This window comes from Eurypyga helias, unplaced genomic scaffold (assembly GCF_000690775.1).
Source record: "Eurypyga helias isolate BGI_N326 unplaced genomic scaffold, ASM69077v1 scaffold10759, whole genome shotgun sequence".
Classification (NCBI taxonomy): Eukaryota; Metazoa; Chordata; class Aves; order Eurypygiformes; family Eurypygidae; genus Eurypyga; species Eurypyga helias.
The window spans coordinates 38,368-61,521 of NW_010271415.1; the positions used below are offsets into that span (position 1 = coordinate 38,368).

The 23,154-nt window shown below is 39.8% G+C and overlaps 1 protein-coding gene across 1 annotated transcript in view; it reads left to right on the forward strand.

Annotated features, from left to right (window-relative positions):
- Positions 1-23,154, forward strand: part of PLA2G4A (phospholipase A2, group IVA (cytosolic, calcium-dependent)) — a 65,195-nt gene that overhangs the window by 27,202 nt on the left and 14,839 nt on the right. Inside the window, exons 6-11 of the mRNA XM_010158809.1 lie at positions 211-248; positions 2,591-2,732; positions 12,082-12,218; positions 16,238-16,460; positions 17,908-18,022; positions 22,917-23,054. Of these exons, the coding sequence (XP_010157111.1) occupies positions 211-248; positions 2,591-2,732; positions 12,082-12,218; positions 16,238-16,460; positions 17,908-18,022; positions 22,917-23,054 (793 nt within the window). The remainder of the gene's footprint in view (positions 1-210; positions 249-2,590; positions 2,733-12,081; positions 12,219-16,237; positions 16,461-17,907; positions 18,023-22,916; positions 23,055-23,154) is intronic.

Sequence of the window (23,154 nt, forward strand, 5' to 3'; positions counted from 1 at the left end):
AAAAAAAAAGTGTGGGAAAAACACCCATTTGTGTATTTCAGATTTGTCTTTCTTTTTAAAAGTAGTGAATTAAAGAAAAACTCTGACAGTAATAGTTAATGTTCCAGGTGTGTTTGTGTTTTTTTCCCTTTGTAAGTGATGTGACCATATTTAAATGTGGTTTTTTCCCTCTGTAAGTGATGTGACCATATTTAAATATTTCTTGCTCAGGTCACAGAAATGACTTTGGAATTGTCTCTTGAAGTTTGGTAAGTATCTCATATTTAAAAAAATAAAGTGGAAAATGTATTAGCAGAAAAGGGATTTTTTTATTTTACTCTGTTCATTAAATATTTCTTAAAAACATGTCAAAGTGCAAAAAATCCTAGTTTTATCACTGTACTGTAAAATCAGGAGATTTTAAAATTCAGTTATTTTCACATGGTAATTGTACCATTGACTTAAAGACCATTACTTGTACTGATAGCTGTGCCATTTCCAAGTGTTAGCAGGTTATAGGCTGTCATATATGAATTTCTTGTGGTTTACGTTAAGTGCTTTCCTTTTCAAGGGTTTTTATCTCATAAACTCAGAGACATGAGGTTCAGCTGTTATCCTCATAGGCTGTGATATATGAATTTCTTGTTGTGGTTTACATTAAGTGCATTCCTTTTTCAAGGGTTTTTCTCTAATAAACTCACAGACATGAGGTTCAGCTGTTATCCTCATTATTTTACCTTCTGTGATAACTTTGCATCTCACATTAACTTTTAGCATATATGATTACTCATTGCAAAGCTGCCCCTGACATTCATTTGAGTGTTAATAGATATATGAATTTCTTGTTGTGGTTTACATTAAGTGCATTCCTTTTTCAAGGGTTTTTCTCTAATAAACTCACAGACATGAGGTTCAGCTGTTATCCTCATTATTTTACCTTCTGTGATAACTTTGCATCTCACATTAACTTTTAGCATATATGATTACTCATTGCAAAGCTGCCCCTGACATTCATTTGAGTGTTAATACCATGCAGTACTGAAGTCAGTGGTGAGGATCTCAGTAGGGCCAGGATTTCACCACGTGTAAAGCTAAGCAGATGCCTACCTTTTTCTTTTCCTCTCTAGCAGTCTTTTTCCCTCTTTCTTAGCATATGTAGGTGAAGTACTAAAAATCACCTTGAGGCATAATCAGAAAAATACCTTTTAGAAGTAAAAATGAATTACTGAGAACAAGGGATGTAAAACGTCTTTTTTTATCTCTCACTATAAATAGCAGTGCTGAGCACCATAACTGTAAATGTAGAACTCTTTAATAATGACTCCAGAGACTGACATACATCCCCCAGGGATAATTTCTGCTCATCATTTTGTACTAATAGAGATGTGTATGTGGGTGGTCCTTGAGACCATTCCTAAACTTTCCAGGGCTTGTGCATTACAAGTACTTCATATCTCTGACATGAAGTGAACAGAAGATGCTTGGCTGTGTGTTGCTGCTCTTAGGCAGTAGGCTTTGAAATATGTTAAAGAAAAGGATCTGATCATGTTCTGCTCAGGTGTTTTTTTTGGATGGCCGCATGCATTTTGGATTCTGTGGGGACCTCTTGTTCACAATATCATATATACCTTCATGAAACATAGCTTCTGGGTGGTCTTTTCCCCCCTTTTTCTTAATACCATTTTTTAATTCACTTAATAGGTTTTAAAACATCTGAGAAATTAGTATCTGTGTGTGAATAGATCCATTTCAGCATTGTATGTTTTTCATAAAGGACTCTTAACAATGCTGTGTTGTAACTAACATGTCAAAATATCCACCTTTGTAAATATGGGAGTTCAGTGAAGCAGATTAATGTGTTGTACCTCAAACCATTGGTATGCCATACGTGCTCAGTGACTTAACTAGTCCAAATTGGTTATCCTGCCTTGATACCTGAAATGGGAAGTGGAAGCTTTTATTTAACTACAGTACTGAAGTCTTTACACAGCTCTATGTGCATTTTTGATCTCACAAGGTGGAGAAAAAGCTACAGAAAGAGGCTTAGTTTTTCCTGTAGCCAGGCAGGACAATTTCTGTGAAGATCTGTACAGTTTTTGATTGTAAGACTGGATGAATACAGAGTCAAAATTGCACTCTTCTCCCTTAACATGAATCTATACCTTAAGAAGAGTAGATGTTAGTAGGAATGTAAGAAAATTTTTCATTGCAGTCCCTTTTTCAGCGGATAAGCAGAGAATTCAGATTTCTAGACTGTAGATTTATAATTGCATGTGAGTACTGAACTAACTTGCTCTTTTTAAAATTTTTTTTAAGACCCCGTAATACACCACTAGAAGGTGGAAATTTTGTGTTTGTTTTGTACTAGTATGTGAACAATGAGGTTTCTATATAAAATACATGTCTTAAAAGATGCAGTGTGCTGTTTTTCTTCGTGTCCATCACTCCATGGAATCAGCTGATGCAATTGTGTCACATGAATAATCATAATTTCATTGTGTTTTATTTTATGAGGATTTTACTCTTAACTTCCACTGAATTCTCTAGGTGATATTTTTAATTCTGTTTTCAATTATGCCTTTTGTTAAAGCCTGTCTGTTTTGCCAAATAGCTCTTCAACTGATCTCCGGTTCAGCATGGCTTTGTGTGATGAGGAGAAGAAATTTCGGCAGCAGCGTAAGGATAATATCATGCACAGTATGAAATCATTTCTAGGAGAAGAAAACAGCAAGAACTTGACCACTTCCCGTGATGTAAGTTTGGAGAGTTCACATCAAGATGAGAATCATCTTTGGAGTCTGGCATTTGTCTCTCAAAGAAATGAATGACACACATGAGGTAGAAGGGTTCAGTGTAAAGACAGATGGTAGACTTTCCTCTATGCACATACAATATTTAGAATGCAGAAAAATTTTTCTTGTGCCCTGAATTGATAAAGTCTAAGGAGACAAAATCCTGTGCCAAAACGAAGCCGCACTTAAATAAGGTATGTCCATTGTGTGCAAAAGGACAAGACTGCGTAAATTCCATCATAGGATAGAAATCACAGCCTTTCATTTCCACTGGCACCTTAAACACACTGCTGTAGCTCTAATCTGGTTCTTTATTGCTTTAATCCTTAGCAGCCTGAGCCTAGTTTAAAACTGGGTAAAGGAGATAAATCCATGTTTTTCATTTTGCTCTGATTCTGAATCCCATACTTGGTTAAGGTGTTGATTCTCAGCTGAAAAATGCCTAAAGGGCATGTGAAATATCTGCTGCACAAGAAGCATGTGGTGGCTCTGGGCATGCACCCAGCTGCAGAATCTGCCCTTGCATGCTTGATATCCAGCCTGTGCTCTTAAAATGGCCTTGGCTCTATGGCCTTCATGTCTGAAGGATTAGGCAGGAAATGAGCTGTTTTAATGTTTAGAGTCAGCTTAGAAATTACTTTCTGTCCTTCATTTCTTCTTTTCCTTCAGCCCATTTTATAGGATTAGGATTATGAAGTTTATTTCTTAGGGAATGTGAGAAACTGCAGTTTTCGTTGACTTGCTGGTGCTCTGTACCAGACCAGCAGAAAGTCAAGCCAACAGATCTAGATGGACTGATGGTGGTTTTGGGTCACATCAGAGTGCGGAATTGTGCCAAACCCTACTGATCTTTTCAGGGATTTCACAAACCACTGCATTATTTTGAGTTTATTAGGGATACCACAAAACAAGTGGATCTGTACCAAGTGTAAGTTTTCCATCCTCCTGTTTCCTCCTAGCTTTTTCCCTGTCCTGTTGTGATCCCAGAATTGTATGTATGTGGTAGTGTCAAGCAATGAACAGACAATGAATTAATCTGGGTTGAACTGATTCCTTTTATGTGTTTTTAGTATAAGCAGAATGTGAGTCTTTTGCAGAAACTGGAACCAGCACTGAAGAATTCCTTTTAAATTTCTGTGAAGTTTTAAGCAGGTGGTAAATGCGATGTTGTATACTTTTGAACTCTGTCATGCATAGTAAAATACGCAGGGAGGTTTAGATTAGATATCAGGAAGAAATTCTTCGCAGAGAGGGTGGTGAGGCACTGGCACAGGTTGCCCAGAGAAGGTGTGGATGCCCCATCCCTGGGAGTGTGCAAGGCCAGGCTGGATGAGGCTTTGAGCAACCTGGTCTAGTGGAAGGTGTCCCTGCCCATGGCAGGGGGGTTGGAACTGGATGGGCTTTAAGGTCCCTTCCAACCCAAACCATTCTGTGATTCTATGATTCTATGCTTGCGTGAGCTTTCTGAGGAAGATGAAAGACCTTGACAAGTATTGTATATATTTTATTTGTAGAGATATAATTTGTGCATATTGTGATACAAACATTAAGTTTTTTTAATGTTCAGTTATAAGATTTGTATGTGTTCAGATTGAAATGAGAATAGGTTTTTGTGGATGTGACATTGGTCTGATCTTCTACAGCAGAATAATATCTTTCTCAGAAAGGATGCAGATATTCTGCCAAGATCTAGTCACAGAGTGATACTCTGTGCCTGAAGTGTCAGTTCTATGCAGGTGGTATGTGTGCATGAATTATTGTAAACACTTGGTAAGTTTTCATATTCTTCTTGTCATCATCTTCCCGTGGTATCCCTCACTGTCTCAAATACTGAAGGTTTATCAGCTAAATTGCATATTCCAAGACCAGACAGTAATCTAATTGTATGCTTATCACCCTAAGAAGGACTGAGGTAATGTGATCCTCCTGTTTTTCATATGTCAAGTGTGCATTTTTAGGCTGACTTGTCAGAATTTTTAGCTGCTTCTAGCAATGAAAAAACCCCTTTTTGTTCAAATTAAAATGTAGTTTTGTCCTTGCAGCTCATCATTTTTACTTTTATTGCTACAGATGGGAGATAGCAGGAGGATTTATAGGCTGTTTGTAGTCTTCACATGGCATCAGAAGTTGGGAGACATAATGAGTATTCTTAGCTGCCTATGAGTCATTGTTTAATCTTAAACAAGTCACTTACTTGCTTACTCAAAGTTCACCTGAGTTTCTTCATCTGTGAATAGTAACACGTGTGCCTTGCAGGGATGCTACGAGACTTTTATACCTGTGGAATAATTATACATCTCTGTATGGGGAAGTGGATACTTCCAAACTTCCTTGCTTAATCTTGAGGCACACTCTGAAAACACAGAATGAGGATGAGATTTCTCATACCTGTGTTACTGCTCAGTTTATTTTTATAATTCAAAAAAAAAAAAAAAAAATCTAAAAATAATCAGTTAAAGAAAGCAAGTATTTCTCTACGGCTGGATTTGCAGAACGATTTTTAAATAATCTGTGTACCCCATGGCAGTTTTTCTCCACCACAGGTATTCTTGTCCAGATTTTGTGAATGGCATTTCCAGGGTGTTTGGATAGAAACTCCTACACCACTCATTCCCAAAACAAGATTTAATATGTTTTAGCTTTTTTTGCCAGGTTACTGGAAAATATGAGTGAGATTGTGTTTTTTGGAGCTTGCTTTTGTTAAAATGTATCTTGTTTCTCAAATCCTTTTCATTTTCATGACCAGTTTGGTCATTAAACAGTCATTGCTTAAGCTGAGGTGCCCATTGATTGAAGGGAAACTGTATGGTATTGAGTCCCTTGGATCCTAGAAGCAGTATAGATATAGTGGCCAAACACTTTATCAGCATTGTTAAATTCTGTTCAGTGGAGTTTGTTTGGATGATACCTAAGCTGGTTTGTTCAAAACTAGCTTGGGTCCCTCAGCATTGTGCCGTGCATAGGAACCATAGGAAAAAGAAAGCCATGCTGGCATGGTCTTTTGGTTTGTTCAGAAGTGGGAACAGCCATATAGATTTGAGGGTGGTAGCATGGTGCAGGACTAGAGCAATGGGCTTTTTTCACCAAGACACTTGAATTCATTTCACATTTTTACCATTGACTCACTGCATCGCTTTCTTGTGAGTCACACACTCACCCTTTTGGTCTAAGTTTACTAATCTGCTTGAATAGGTTTAGTACCTCTACCCTAGTTTTACTGATGAACCTCTACCCCGGTTTTACTGATTATGTACAAGGGCTTTGGTTTCAGAGTGCCGCAAAGATTGGAGTGTGTCATGGAGAAGCGTGCACGCCTTGGTAATCAATTTTTTCTCCATTCTTTCTCAATTGTGAGATGGCTTCTTGCTTCTTCCCTCTTTGTACTCTGTCTGCAGCTGCTTCCCTCCCTGCCTCTGCCCTATTTATCCTAGAGGGCAGTTTCTACGATGTGTGTATGTAACTTCAAATATTGCCATTTCCTGCTCTTAAACATGTTGGATACTTAATTGCAGCTAAAAAGCTGCTTTATGAAATCTACCTGCTTGGAAATGTGCTTTGCCTTCCTCTGCAACACAGGAAGGGACTCTTAACCTTCATGACCTGACTTATGCCTGCAAGTCAACTTGTATTCAATTGACTGAAATAAATGAATGTAAATATGCAGTAGATGCTTCTCTTCAGTTATTTTTTCATCACTTATTTACTTTACCTTTATTTACTGTGGGAAGCTTCTTTAGGCTGCTTCCCTCTACTCTATAGCTCTTCAGTTGAATTTCATTTCTGGAAATGAAATAGTGATTGCAACTTTTCATACTTTTTGCTTTGGTATCAAGTGGAAATGAAGAGATACTATACATACACCTACCTCTTGTTATGCCTACCCTCCCCAGTACAGGAATCTATCATTCCCAAAATGCCTGTGGACTAAGTATGCAGGAAGCATTTGCTGTCAGGCTGCTAGTGACTCTTCTCGATGTTCTTTGTTGATCCTCCTTACAGATTTCTCTGCATCCTGAAGAAAACTCAGATTTTCCCTTGTGTTCATGCCACTGCGCTGACGAATAGATTTGTTGAGTAGTGGTGCTTTGGAAGTGTTCTCACATATGTCTTCCGGGCTTGCACCTGCAAACCACCATCTTCATCCTGTTGGGATATGTCTGTGTAGGTTAATTAGGTAGTGTTTGTAAAGAGCTTTCAAAGCCTAATGTACATTATTAAATTTGTGATTAGTAATATGGCTCTTCTGTTCAAAGGAACTGCTCCGTTATTGGGGTGTTGGCTTAACAAAACAGTCATGTCCTAAATCTTTACCTTTGTTTTGTCATTTTTTGATAGATAGCTATCTCTTGAGGTGCATGATGAATGCTGATGCCAGTAAATACCTGTGGTTTCTATTACTAAAGCTTAACACTTATGAAGATAATCAAATAATCTTACTGCATCAAGAATAAGCAGGTTTTGTGGAATGGAAGCCTCAAGAAATGTCTCAACATACTTGGTCACTGTGCACGGTCATCTCCATGTGACTGTTCATTTTCAGTCTGCAGGGGGGTTTCCCAGCTTGGAGTGTGGAGTGTGCAGAATGAAACTGAACTCAGGAATCACATGGTTCCATTTCTTATAATTAATCCCATCTCTTGGCACCTTAAATTGTTTCAGTGAAATTTTTGACTGATTACTAGTTTGATCAGATAGGGGCTTTCTGCACAACCTGTAATTCTTCTTATACTAAGTAACAAGCAGGAGGTTGTCAACTTATCACCATTGAACAGTGGAAAATTCTTTTAAGTTTCAGAAACTGGGAACCAGGTGGGACCTTTGCTAAAACACTCGATGATGGTAGCAAGTTAATTTTTAGAATCATAGAATATCTCAAGTTGGAAGGGACCCATAAGGATCAAGTCAACTCCCTGCTCCTCACTGAACTACCTGACACTAAACCATGTGAGTGTTGTCCTGACGCTTCTTGAACTCTGGCAAGCTTGGTGCTGTGATCACTTCCCTGGGGAGCCTGTTCCAGTGACTGACCATCCTCTCAGTGAACCCGTCAGCCCATTGCTCACCCCACGTATGATGGACTTGCCTAGCTGCGTGCTGAGCGTTTTGTCCAGAAGGATATTGTGAGAGACCATATCAAAGGCTTTGCTAAAATAAAAAAAACCCCACATCTACTGACTTCCCTTGGCCAACTAGATGAGGGACCTTGTCACAAAAGGAAATTAAATTGGTTAAGCAGGACTTCCCCCTCATGAACCCGTGCTGGCAGTGACCAGTGACTGCATTGTCTCTCAAGTGTTTTTCAGAATAACCTTCTCCATAATTTTACCAGGCACTGAAGTGAGATTGACAGGCCTGTGGTTACCAGGGACTTCCTTCTTACCCTTCTTGAAAAGTGGGACAATATTTGCCAGCTCCCAGTCAACTGGGACCTCTCTAGACTCCCAAGCTTGGTGGAAAAAATAATGGAGAGAGGTCCCACAATAACATTGGCCAGCTCTTCCAGTACCCTGGGATGAATCCCATCAGGCCTTATGTGCACCTAGCTGGAGCAGCAAGTCTTGAACAAGTTCAGGGTCAGCTGGGAGTTTATCAACCCCCCAGTCACATTATTCTGACACAGGGCTCCAGGGGTCTCAAGGCCCATCATCAGTATTAAAGACGGGGGCAAAAAAGGCATTAACCCCTCTGCATTGTTTACATCTCAATGTGTGAGGTGACCAACCTCATCAAGTAATGGATCAATGTTATCTCTGGTCCTCCTTTTCCTGTTAACCTGTTCAGAAAAGCCCTTCTTGTTGTCCTTCACAATGCCTCCAGCTTGCACTTTGGCGGTGCAAATTTTCTCCCCACAGTGGCAGACAGCATCTCTGCAGTCTTACATTTTGTCTGTCCTTTCTTCCCATATCCATATGCTTTCCTTTTCCATATAAGTTCTAGAAGAAGATCCCTCCACCACCAAGTCGCTTGCTTGACTTCCAACTCTTTGGAATTGCCTGTTCCCATGCTCTTAAGAGCTGGCTCTTAAAAAGTGACCATCATTCATGGACCACAATACTTTCCAAGGCAGATTCCCAGAGGACATTACTAACTAGCTCCTTCAGCAGCCCAAAGTCTGCCCTCCCCATATCCAGGGCTGAGGTTCTGCTGGCAGTTTTTCTCCTATTGCTATTTTATTTTGTGTTCTTTCTAGATACTTGGGGAAACAGAAGCAACAGAAACTGTGCAACAGAAGGGAACAGCTTTGAAGTGAGGGCTGGGAAGTAAGAAGGAAAGAAGTATAAAATAAAAACCCCATAGATATGTTTTCAATATGGTATCAGTTGTAACTGGCTCTGCTTTTGCTCACTTCTCTCTCTCGGTAGCTGAGTAGGTGTACAGATACGCAAAACGTCTCTACATCTCCTGTAGTTTTTGCAGGGTAGGTTAAATTTGAGACTGTCTTCATGCTATGTAATAATATCAGATGTTTTTGTTATAAAATAAGTTCTTAAACTCCTAGCCAAAATATTATTTGTGTCTCCTCTGTTTGTGATTAGTAACTTTTACTGCTTTTGGCTCTGTCACAAAGATATCATTTGGATTAAAGGTGGTGTTTGGATTGCTTTAAAAATTTATGTGGTTTTGTAACTGAATAGTTTATTTAATAACTAAATTGAATATCTTCTCTATTTTGGATTATGGATAAGAAGGACAGACATTCGAAAGAAATTCCGAGTATATTTTCTTTTTAGAAATCTTGCTACAAGTGATGACCTCTTCAAATAAATCCTAATTCTTCAGAAAGCAGGAAATTAGAATTCTAAGTAACAGGGCATCATGGGGGCAACAACTTACTATTGCTGAGATCCGATGTGGTTTATTCACCCAATTGGTAGAATTACTGGTTGTATTTTAAGGTCTGAAGCAGTGCCACAAATCTGTGCTAGTGAACTGAATTAAAATTCTATACGTTATTTCAGTAGACAGGCAGCTGAGGAGGGTTATCAAGATAGTGTTTGACTTTCACTATATATATATGTTATACTATTTCACCTAAAGAATCAGAAAAATTGGCATTACCTTTCTGTGCCTGTCCGGAACCTAAAATGGAGGATTCTGTGCAGCGATAATACTGTGACCTGTTAGCAAGTGTTCACGAATAAGAAGTGTAACACAGTTATAGAAATACTGTTTGGAAGGGACCTCTGGGAGTCAGCTAGTCCCAGTTGCCTCTGAAAGGAGCGCTATTGCCAACACTTAATTTATTGCCAACAGAGAAAATCGGTGGTGGGGGAGTCGCGTAGGGATTCTGCCTAGCAAGTCCAGGAATAATCCAGAGTTCAGTGAATTCTGGAGTCCTAACTCTTACGCTCCCTTTTCAACCTGGGTCTGATCCTGAGCTCCGTCACTGCGAGGACTGCAGCCGAGCAGCTCCCGGTGTCTGGGTTTGCCCCTGGTTCTGTACTGTTTGTGAGCAGCAGGTGAGGCACAGCGTCAGACAGCCCCTCCAGCATGTGCATTAGGAAGTTGTCACCAAGGCAGTCTACAAACTTCCCAAATGGCTTGCCCAATGCTGACCTTCCAGCAGGGGATTGAAATCCCCTATGAGGACCACAGCCAGATCAGGAGACTTCTGTTTTTTTAGAGAAAGCCATACCCACTTCATGCCACTGGTCAGCAGTCTGACCCTGACTGCCACAATATCCCTTTGGAAAACATTACTTTCTTTCTGATCATGACCCGGGAACTTCCAAAAGATGTGTTTCTGATGTTCTGTGCAATCAGGGAGGTGCTTTCTTGTAGAGCCCAGCTCCGCCGCACCCTTTTTCCGCACCTATCTTCTGAGCCACCACCCATCCAGGGCAGCGTGCCAGGTATGTGTGCTGTCCCACCAAGGCTGTGGCATTCTGATTGTGTCATAGACCTGTGACTGCACTTGAACTTCTGATTTTTTTCTTGTTTGGCGTCCAGTCTCTGTGTATTAGTTCAGAGACATTTGAGGTAAGCCTCTGAACACTCTTCCTTCTGGGCAGGCATATGCAAGTCTCACTACTAGCTTTCTCCCACGTGTTCCTCCTGCATTTGCACCAGTATCTGAAGGGGGCCTACAAGGGTGCTGGGAGAGGACTTTTTACAAGGGCCTGTAGTGATAGGACAAGGGGTAATGGGTACAATCTGAAAACAGGGAGGTTTAGATTAGATATCAGGAAGAAATTCTTCCCAGAGAGGGTGGGGAGGCACTGGCACAGGTTGCCCAGAGAAGCTGTGGATGCCCCATCCCTGGAAGTGTTCAAGGCCAGGCTGGATGAGGCTTGGAGCAACCTGGTCTAGTGGAAGGTGTCCCTGCCCATGGCAGGGGGGTTGGAACTAGATGATCTTTAAGGTCCCTTCCAACCCAACCCATTCTGTGATTCTATGATTTGCACCCTTTGCTTGCTTACATCCCCGACACTGAAGTTAGTGTAAAGTCTTTTTTGAAGGTGTTCCTCATGCTGTTGGTCAGGTGGATTCTTTCTTTTCCCATGGAGCATCTTCATCAGCAAGCAAGGTTTCATGGTCAAGAAGCCAGGAGTCTCACTGGTGACACCACTTGAGTCTGATAGCATCTGTTTGGACTCTTCCAGGCTGGAAAGATGAAGTCCATAGGCCACAGCTTGAGGCACCTGTGCTCCTCATTCTTGCTCCCTAAGGGGACAGAGCACCTGCTCATCTGCCCCCCTGTCTGCATCACTGTTGCCCACATGGATGAGCAGTGTGGGGTGGCAGCTGGAAGGCCAGGTGAGACTCAGCCTTCTCTCCATCATGGATCTGGAGTCTGGGCAGCAAGCCTCCTTAAGCAATCTCTCTGGCAGGTTGGCCTGTGTCCCATAGAAGGGGGAGTCATCAGCTACTGTTGCTTGACACTTTGTGGCACTGTTTCTTATCCAGTAACCTGTGATGTCTGGTCCAAAATCCTCCCTGACATCATTTGTTCCATCTCTGTCACCAGGGCTCTGAACCGAGGATAAGAGCTGCAGGTGGAAGGGGAGACTTCCCATTCTACGTACGGTGTTTAAAAGTCATATGTCAGACTTTATTAAAGTCTTTTTGCTGTACTCTTAGACATGTACCACTGAATGCAGCATACCTTCTTTTTGTCTTGTTAGAACTTTTGTGCACAGGTTTGGAAAAGCACGGGTTTCTTCCCTCCTGTGAGGATCTCTGGATGGTGACCTGTTAATTGCACGAGACTGGCAAGTTTGGCCAGTGATTGATGAATAAAGTGTATTTACTACTTTTAAGTCTTCTTCAGAGCTGACGTGGTGAAATGCTGTTCTTCTCATCTATGCAGGTACCAGTGATAGCGATACTGGGTTCAGGAGGTGGATTTCGTGCCATGGTAGGGTTTGCTGGAGTCATGAAAGCACTTTATGAATCAGGAATTTTAGACTGTGCGACTTACATTGCTGGTCTCTCAGGATCCACGTGGTAAGGTTTTTTTCTTTTGTTTCTTCTTCAGTTTTTCTTCAGGAATTTGAAGAATGAATTTTCATGAGAGTTGACTTATTTCTAAGGTTATAAATTGCAGCAAATTTTAAGCATACGCTATCAGTATGGAAAAGACATAAGGAGACAGCTGTCTTGCAGCAGAGCAAGTCTGCTGGTGGAGGAGTTTCACCATGCCTCGAAGGGTGAGGACAGCACAGTCTCCAGGTGATCTTCCTAGGAGCTTTGATAGCAGAAAGGGTTGAAAAAAGGTGCTACATGTATGCATCCAAGTTCCTGTATCAGCAGCCAGTACTGTGTGTATTAGGACAGTGTGACTGATTCCTTCATTTTGATAATGAAAAGATTAAGAATTCAAGCCATTGATACAAATCCAAAATATTTTTTGTTGTTTTTTTTTTTTCTGATGAAATGGAAAAAAGTTCCTTGCAATTTGAAGGTGATGACTCATTCAAACCAAAATGGATTGTATACTTCTGTGACACTTTTCAGAGATTCTCAAAACCAAGGAAAAATCTTTTGCTCCATTTTAGACTCAGTAGTCACCTTCTTAATGGATTTACTGGGGATATCTAGGACCTGTTCACTGATTCTTTCTTAGCCTAAGGAGATTAGAGCAGATGTATTTCAGCCTGTAGGAAGGAATACCATCTGCCTGCCGTGCTGCAGGATATCCTGCTGTGGATTGCCTTGTATCAATTCTATTGTCACTGTTTAATTTAGCAACTATATTGCTTTTAAAATAGTTTGTTATTCAGATGGGAGAAAAGATCTTCAAGCATATCTCAATTAGAATGCCTTAATCAGGTAGTTATGATGTTCTTCTGTCTGACTTAATGAATACTTCAGCCCATTAACAGGTACAGCATCAACAGGAGAAAATCAGAGTGACGTCACTGTCTGAAAGGCACTCTCTGGGCCTTAGGAGCTCAGGGCTTTGTAGCAGCAGAATGCTTTGAACTCCAGTATTATGTCTGCCTCCACCACTCTTCTGAATGAGAGGGTTTCTCTTCCCTGCCCAGTGCTATGAATGTGCAGCCTTTTGTCTTCTTGACTTTTCTAAAAATTGTTCCAAAATACACTTATTACAAATGTTGAAACTATTTTTTGATGTTTCTTAAATGAAATGATGTAACCTATTTAAAAGCTGTGGAATTTTCATCAGCCAAAGACATCTGACAATTTCAATCTAAATTTCTTAACTGTTTGGAATCCTTAACTCTACATTCTTTTCATTAAACGAAAAAATGGAGACCTTTTATTTTTTTTTTTTTCTAACTTTAAAACTTGGTTTTAATGTCAATGGATCAGGTTGCAGTAGAGGTTGTTTACATCTTAAGAAAATTTTGAACTTTCCAAGGGAGTGTCACAAAATATGATCTTATCATAACCTTTTTTTTTTTTTTATGTGCCAGTTTGAATACTGGAGGTACATCTGAAACCAGTTTAGCGCCACCTAGTACAAGAAAGGTGTTGACAAACCAGATTAATTCCATCCGTCTAGCCAGTTAGGGGACTGGAGCACATGAGAAATCAAGACAGCTGTATTTGTTAGACTTGAGGAGTAGGCAAAGGTAGTGGTGGGGGCAGATCGTACTTCAGCTACCTAGTGGGTAGCTGTGAAGAAAAGAGACTCTTTCTGGAGACACACAGAGAAAGGACAGGGGGTAATGGCCATAAATTACAGCAAGAGGAATTTGGTTAGCTATTAGGAAAATTATTTTGCAGTGAGAGTGGTCAAGTGCTGGAATGTATTGCCCCATCCTTATTGACTGGGCTGGGTTAGGTGTCAGCTTCCCTCTATCTGACTCAGTGAATGCTTCATGTGGAAGTAGAACTTGACTGGACAAGACCTGAGCAACCTCATCTGACTTTTATGTTGGCTCTGCATTGAGCAGGAGGTGGGAATAGAGACCTTGAGGTTCTTTCCAGTCTAAAATACAAGATTATATCAATGCCTCATTTCTTTGAGAGTAAAGGAAAAAAACTTTTGTTGTAATAGCTAAATATAAATGAACAAGCAATCTGCCTGAGATGTTTTATCCCCCAGTTTAACTCTAAGGAAACACATGAATTTTGGTTTCGTACATTCTAAGGAAATTCTCTAACCCCAGAGTTGTTAACTCTTTTGAAATAATGATCTGTTCTATTCCTTGTGTGGGTGAGTTTTTTTTTTTTCCCCCTGAGTTATTTTTCATTTGTGTGAAGCTTTCTTCCCTCCTCCCAGACTAGATAGAAAGCTTGGAGAATGCCACAAGGTTTTGAAATGCTTGAAGTGTCTATGAACTAGAGTAAGTCTCTTTTTCAGATTGAACTACAGAAGGTTGGCATCCCTGGAAGCTGGGGTTTCTACCACTGGTGGCTGGGAAGGCAGATTTGTCACTGTCTGTTGAGAGACCTGAATGTACTTTTGTCACAGTTGCAAAAAGTAGAATATCCATCTATCTTCATCCATCTTTGGCTGGATGAAGAGAAATTGCATAGTGTAACGTAGTGTGAAAAATTTTCACTGTGTTTCTAGGGAATGGTATGTAGTTCGTGTTCTGAAAAGACGTCAGTCGGCTGGCCATGATATCCTTTTTTGGGAAAACCCAGGTGTGAATACGTAGCTGATCTAATGTAAACCTATCAAATCTGTATTAAAATAGCAAGATTATCTGAACTGATTCAGTCAGAAACATATGATGGAAACAGTTGTATTTAAACAAATTTGCTTTTGCTGTCTTGGTGATGTCACCTATTCAGACTTTTTCTTGCTCAATAAATAAATAAATTGACACTTTGTCACTCCCTTTCTTTTCTTTTTCTTCGTGCATTCTGTTACTTGGGAATAATGCTCTTTTCTTTTTCTTCTTCTGAAGGGTGGAGAATTCCTTTCCTGGAGGGAGAGGCAGGTTTTCACTTGTTCACTCAGATGCATGCCTAACCTTGGAGCAATGCATTTACCTCCCTGATTGTTTCTGTCATCTTGCTTCAACCTTGCACTGAATTCTTCGTCCTGCATTTTCCTTTCTCTGCTCACATGGAAGCTTGCTGCTGTGTTTGTTCCACCCACGAGCTGACATGCATGCTAAGCCTTAGAGAGTGCGCAAAGGCTAATGACTCAAGTTCTTACATCATGTGTGTGACAGGGTTCATTGTGCTGCCAAGTAAATTGCTGGGCAGTGATCTCAGGGCCAAGCTTACACAGTGTATCTCAGTGCTGTGCAGTTATACCTGCAAGTATGGTATGTACACCCGAGACAGCTAATTCAGTAAGTAATAGTGAAATGAGCATCTAGTAGATTAGGATGGCCAGTCTTGTGTCTTCACCTATAGAGTTACTTAAGCCAACTAAGTGCAAGCCACAGTTAATTGTATGTGTGTCCAAACTATGTTTTGAGTAAATAAAACTTCAGTTTCTAGAGTTACTCAGTGTCAAAATGAAGATTTGCCTTATAGGCTTCTTCTAAACCCTCAGAGTCTATTAAATCTCTGCGCAGGTTGTAGTTATTGTGCTTCGTCTTATTATGAAAACATCTAGATCCTGGAAAGCGTGCCATATGCTAATATATTTTAGGACTTTTGAGTAGTGATAATGAACTGGAGAGTGACAAAGAGAAGTACATCTTAGAATGAAAGAACTGCATGTGTATACTTACAGAACCTGCAGTCTGCCCAATTTAGGTACACTACGACAGCTTGAGAGGCTGTTTTTTTCAGCTTATGATGATTCTATCCATTATCTCTTAAAAAGGTAAATGAGGAACACTTTAATCTTTTATGTCGTGCACATTATGGAAATTATGTTGAGTGTTTGATTGTAGGCTTACATTAAGAACAAATTGTTTAGCTTTCTATGCCTTGAGAAAAAAGAAATGACAATTTGCTTTATAAATGGTGAGTAAATTAATCTGATTGAATCAGTAATTGTATCACATTATTTATGGGTTTATTGTACATTTCAGGCAGCTGACATTGAACCAGGCTCTGATACTTACAAAGCCTATTTTCCATTGCAGGTACATGTCAACTTTATATTCACACCCGGATTTTCCAGGAAAAGGACCAAAGGAGATTAATCAAGAATTGATGAACTCTGTGAGTCACAACCCACTTCTGCTGCTCACTCCTCAGAAAGTCAAACGCTACATTGAAGCACTGTGGAATAAGAAAAGCTCAGGGCAGCCTGTCACCTTCACAGATATCTTTGGAATGCTAATAGGTGAAACACTTATCCATAATGTGAGTTAATTCTTTTTAATGATTATTAGAGTTGTGACACTATTGCATAACAACTGCTGTTATTTTTTGAAATTACTTTGGTAACATCACAAAGCATGTTTAGCAATAGGAATATTTAAAGTTATAGCTCTGCATGTACTGGATAAGAAAGTTATAAAATGCTTTCCTTGCTCTGGGACATGTTTCTGAACGGTACTCATTTCTTTAAGAGCCAGGAAAACATCATGCATTCATGGGCAACAGAAATGAACTCAAGCACCGGGTACTTGCAGCAAGCCCTTAGCATTATGTATCATCCATTAAAATTACTACTCCAGCAATTTAAAAAAAAAAAAAATTACAAAATGATATAATCTCTTTATGCACATTTTGCTGCAGGAAAAGTAGCATTTGCTTAACAAAATACTAATATCATGGTGAAAGATCCATATCTATATTTATTATTACTTGTTTATCTGAGAAATGGTACAATAGGACGGCTTCATACTGTTGTATTTTATTATTGACAAATCCTAATTGAATCAGGCACGCAGACTTCAAGTTCAAATGAGTCAGGTGAGCAGAATTTGGTTTTGATCTTATCATAAGATTGAAATGTGTTAATAGATTCACAGATGTTTTATACACTTGTATATTCCATGAGTATGCATTGCTGTTAGGTTTTAAACACTCCAAAATACTGAAAAAGAAGCAATACAGCTTTTAGTAACTGTGATATATAGCATGCATTTCTGACAATGAAGGGATGTTACTGATCGTGTGAGGTTGGTTCGAAGTGTCTGTTTACTAAGAAGTTAAACAAACGTACAGATGTTCAGCTTCAATCTGAACCTGATATAATTGGTGAAAAATGGAAATAAGGCTCTTGGTTATTCACAGATAACACATCTTAGTACTGTTATGTTATAATGGCTTTCAGTCTTCCTTGACTGCAAACTCCAGAATATTTTCTGGAGGAGATGCAGATCCTTGGTTAGCAAACAGAAGCCTCTGAATAGTGCATTCGCTTTTCTTACTTGTCTTTGCTGACTTTTCAGAAACAGCACAGATTGGAAAACATTACATAATCTTTGATGGCAGTTCTGCCTAAGAGGTTTTTCCTTGGTTTCATCTGTTATTGTAGCAGAGGGAAAGAACTTGCTTTGTCCAGCGAAACTGTTTTCTTTTTAGCCATGTTATTTTGGATTCCATAACACATGCTTATTTGATCTTCCTATTATGTCTTCTCCCACTCCTTCCTTCCTGAATTGTGCAGTTAAAAGACAATTAAGCAAATTACTTCCTTTTACAAATGCTTCTGTTCTGGGTTTTTTTTTTTTTTTTTTGGAAGTAACTGTGTTTGTCCACTTGCCCTGTCTTTGAGGATTTCAGAGAAATGAGTAGTCTCCCAAATATCAGCAGGTCTTTATAGGATCTGTTTGGATATAATGTCTTTCTTTTCACGCAGAGAATGGACACCACTTTGAGCAACATGAAAGAGAAAATCAATAATGCACAGTGTGCTCTCCCACTCTTTACGTGTCTCCATGTCAAACCAGATGTCTCAGAGCTTATGTTTGCAGGTATGTTTTCAATCTGTGTATTCAGTCTTTATGAAAAGGAGAGAAGTGCATGGCTGAGAAAAGCCTATTTTTTTAATACTTCTGAGAGTAATTGTATCCTGCAACTTGCTACACTTTGAAATTATTAGTCTTATGGCAAGGATTAGGAGGGAATTTGCTATGGCAAATGAAGCATTCTTTGGGACATAACAAAATTTGCCTTGTTATGAACAGAGTACGGGGAGATTTTAATTTATAGAAAGAGTAGGAAGTTGTGATGTTGAAGGATATACCAAACAGGCACATTGTAAGGACATATCTAATGGGTTTTAAAAGGTGATGGGGAAATGGACACATTTGTATTCAGTGGCTTCTGGGAATCTTGACAGTAGGGTCTGATAACAAGAAGGTACTTAGGAATTAGTGTTCACATACTTAGGTAGGTGGGTACTTACCTGGTGCAGTAGATGCACCAAGGTTACAGGTGGTGGAAAACACGTATCAAATGGACATACTCATGGCATACCATGGAACTGAGCCTTTTCTTGGTTTCATGTCCATGGAAAGACAAACAGGCTGTGTTTTTAAGTCAACAGCCATTTATTTCTCTGTCATTCTTGGGTTTGGAGGCTTATTCTTAGGCCATTTTGTAACTGTGGGTTTGAGGTTTTTTTCCTGAAAAGAAGTCTAACATGGTAAGAGCCTCTTTAGGCTTCTGTGAAAATGTTAAGTGGTGGCCAAGTTTTCTTCTCTATATGTTACAAAAAAATTATTTCCTACCAATTGAAAAGAATATTGCTTATTTGTGAAGCAGCTAAATACATTGCAGGAGTCAAGACAAAAAGAAAGCTGGTGTTTCTCCAAGAGCAGAAACCTGCTTAACATCGGTATATCAAACAGCTTAAGGGAAATGTCTTCAGTCATACAGGATTATTCCTCTTTCTAAGAAGAGTGAAATCAGAATTGAACAGACAAATTAGATATACTCCCTCATTTTTACTTCTTGCACAGTGTGAAGTACTGTCGGTAACACAAAAGGGGCTTTTGCTTTTATTTATTTCATAGAGTTTAATCTCATCCAGTAGCCCCATTGAGAGTGGGTCCAATTGTGCTAGATGCTGTACAAAGAAAAGGATATATATATCTATATAGTTATACGTAAGTCTGAGAAGGGAAACACCAAGTGGCTTGCCCAAGGGCTATAAGTCAGACATTGTATTCATACTTCCTAAAAAGATTATTTGGAAAAGTTGCTGTCAAAACATAATGGAGTGGAAAATGAGGTTGTAAATGAGGTTAAAATTTTCATGGGAGAATGTCCCCTTTCCTCCTTAAGAAACTGAAACCTTTATCCTGAACTGTTTTGTGTTTGGGTGTGGTGTGATGGTTTTTTTTTTTTTTGGGGGTGTGGGGGGGGAGGGTTTAATGAACTCCTGTTTTCTGAGAAATTTTATTTGGGTTACTTGTTTACTGTTCTAAAAAAAAATTTAACTTTTATTAATAATGGCTTTCTCTAAGCAAGACCAGAAGCATCTGAAGGCTGGTGTAATTTCTCTAGCCTTACCAATTGAATCATAGAATCACAGAATGGTTTGGGTTGGAAGGGACCTTAAAGGTCATCCAGTTCCAACCCCCCTGCCATGGGCAGGGACACCTTCCACTAGACCAGGTTGCTCCAAGCCTCCTCCAGCCTGACCTTGAACACTTCCAGGGATGGGGCATCCACAGCTTCTCTGGGCAACCTGTCCCAGTGCCTCACCACCCTCTCCGGGAAGAACTTCTTCCTGATATCTAATCTAAACCTCCCCACTTTCAATTTAAACCCGTTACCCCTTGTCCTGTCACTTCAGGCCCTTGTAAAAAGTCCCCTCCAGCTTCCTTGTAGCCCCTTCAGGTACTGGAAGGTGCTATAAGGTCTCCCCGGAGCCTTCTCTTCTCCAGGCTGAACAAGCCCCACTCTCTCAGCCTGTCCCCATAGCAGAGGGGCTCCAGCCCTTGGAGCATCTCTGTGGCCTCCTCTGGACTCGCTCCAACTGGTCAATATCCTTCTGATGTTGGGGGCCCAGAGCTGGACGCAGCACTCCAGGTGGGGTCTCACCAGAGCAGAGTACAGGGGCAGAATCCCCTCCCTCGCCCTGCTGGCCACGCTGCTCTGGATACAGCCCAGGATACGGTTGGCTTTCTGGGCTGCCAGCGCACACGGCCGGCTCATGTCCAGCTTTTCATCCACCAGTACCCCAAGTCCTTCTCCTCAGGGCAGCTCTGAATCCATTGGTCTAAAAAAGGTATTACCTCTTCCAATGGATCTTGGGTTTGCTTTTTGAGGCTATCATCTATATCACTATATAGGGTGCTACATCTTGATAATTTCTATTGTAAGCTTTTTTTCCTCCTTTTAGAACTGAACAGCTGTTCTTGATGGGAAACATAGTAAGTTTTAAACAGAAATACTTACACTTTCTTATTTACTAGATTATAGATGTAGGTGAGATCATTCATGTTGTTTCAAGTTGAAATGCATTAATTATATCAGATAACATTCCTTCTGGGAGTGATGGTGCAAGATTTCATGCATCTGCTAATGGCTTTCATGCCCCGGGCTCTGCATGTTTTGCCTATCAATAGCATTTCTGACCCAGGTGGCGCCGGCCATACCCAAAACTCCAGTAATCATTTTAACTGAACATAATTACAGTGATTTAGTAAAAGACAACTTTTTTTTTTTTTTAAGATAGCTTGTTTTAATGATAAGAAGTTACCTGAACAAACTGATATCCACTGTTAAAGAGGGGAGTGGAATTTAATGTTTGCATTTGGTTTTGCGACCTTCCATCCCCTAAGAGCCTCGTTCACCAGCTTTCCTGCTGCTGCAGTGCCAGACCGCTCAAAATCTGGATTTTGGGAGTTTGCTCTTGAAAGTCATTATAGTAAACTTATGTCATGAGAGGGTGACTGTGTGTGTTGTTCCATAACCAGTAAGCACTACGGAGTTGATTTGGGAAGCAGGGATGCCTTAAGGCATGGATTCACAGCATCTTAATCCCAAGCTCCAGGTGCCAGTCAGTGCTTGGTTAGCCACACTCATCACACGTACTGGATTGGGTATGTGGTTTTGATTGGCCTGTGTGCAGCAGGACTGGACCGTAAAGTGAGTCTGTCTCAGTGTGTAAGTACTGTCCATGCATATACATACCCAATCCTGAATCTGCCAATTGCTTAATGTTGGCAAAATATTCCCTCTTTGTCTTCCCTCCTGAGAACAGGAAAAATCTGTTGTGTCTTCGGCTGGTATGAACCACTGTGGAGTTGTGATCTAGTTCAGGGCCACATGCCAAATGCAGTGCACACAGCTGAGAGTTTTGTCTTTAGTACATTTTGGATTAAGCCAAAGCCAAGGAACTTACCCAGTTTACTGGGATATAAACACTAAATATTTCTGATATAGGATTCTTGTCTCGTGGGACATTCATGTCCTGCTCATTTAAATGGACACTGTCTCAAGGAGCTTCTGGGGTGGCAGAAGCTAATGCTTGAAGCCCTTCAGTTTTAAGGCAGAAATATTATTTCCCTAAGCAGTATATGTGATTTGAGAAATCATCTTCAGTGCAAATACAAAAATTAACGTGGACGTTCACAGTTGAAATTAATTGTAATTCTAAATGCATTTTTGCTGTCAACATGGTCCTGAATACATATCTGCCAATTCCTGTTTATATACCTAAAGGGAAATACCATTACATTCCTGGATCAAATCTTCAAAGGAATTTCCTTTTGCTCAAATAAATGTGAAGATTTGTGGGTGGTTTATTTGGAAAATAGGATGTTGTATTTGACTTAGCATAGATAAGCATTGCCCCACAAAACGAAACTCAGTAATCATGATTAAATCTTTCCTTTTCAGAGTGAGTAGTTAACCTTATGCTTAACGTTGCGACAGAAACGTTGCCTCAAAGACTGGATTGCATCCTGTGACTTGTGGGGATTTTTCAGAGCTGTTTCGTTTGTTTTTTCTATTTAATTTGTTTACAGAAGCAGTCCAATTAACCACTACTAAAAACATGAAAGATAAAATAGATGAATGGGTAAAATACTAAAAATGTGGGGTATTTTTTGCTTGTCATCACTCCGTTTTTGAAACTGATTCTCTGATACAAGCAACTCCAATCAATGAATATATTTCAAAATCAGCTAAGACCCATCTTCCAAAAAGGCATGTATCAGAATGTAAATTACTTTTGGAGTTTCCTGCTAAGAACAGAAAATGCATTTGAAATTCTTATTCCAGTATCGAGCTCTTTACTCAATAAAAGTGTCATGTACGTTTAAAAATATGTTTTGCATAGTTTGCTGTTCATAAGTTTCTCAGCTGGCTCTCAGCTTTGCCTTTTCATATTGGATTTCACTAGAAACTCTAGGTTTTGGTGGAAATCGAATTCCTCTCCTAGAATCTTCCACGACTTTTGTGATATTAAATAATTTTTTTACTGCCTTCGTCACTGCCCTCCACATTTTTGGTAGGATTACAGTGAAAGAAAAGAAACTTGGAACATAGACCCACGTTGCATTTCATGTGACAGGGAGTCATGTTGGAGCATGAGATAAAAAACAGATGTTGTTTTGTTTTTCTCATTTGTGATCGCTACTTTTATACTTCTACAACCTCATATTTTTTTCACCAAAGTTTGCTGTGATAAGAGAGAATGAGACCTTCTTTTCTATTGTGACATTATAGTATGTCCTACATTTGAAATAAAAACTTTTGACTTCTGCACAACCTAAGAGATTTCTGTTGGTTATTTAGCTTCCCATTTAACTAAAATTTCTTTGCTCAGAGGTTTCCTTTGTTTTTTATATTCATCCTCTGTTTCTACTCAGGTTGAGATTGCTGAGCATGATTCTGTGTCTTCTTTTGCAGACTGGGTGGAATTCAGTCCCTATGAGATTGGTATGGCAAAGTATGGCACTTTTATGTCTCCTGATTTGTTTGGAAGCAAATTTTTTATGGGGACAGTGGTGAAGAAGTATAGTGAAAATCCCCTGCATTTCTTGATGGGTGAGTTTGTGACTGAAAGAGATTCTAGAATAAAACTAACCAGTAGTTCATGAACAAAGGTTTTTAAATGCAGTCACACTAAGTGTGAAACAAGTAGAGT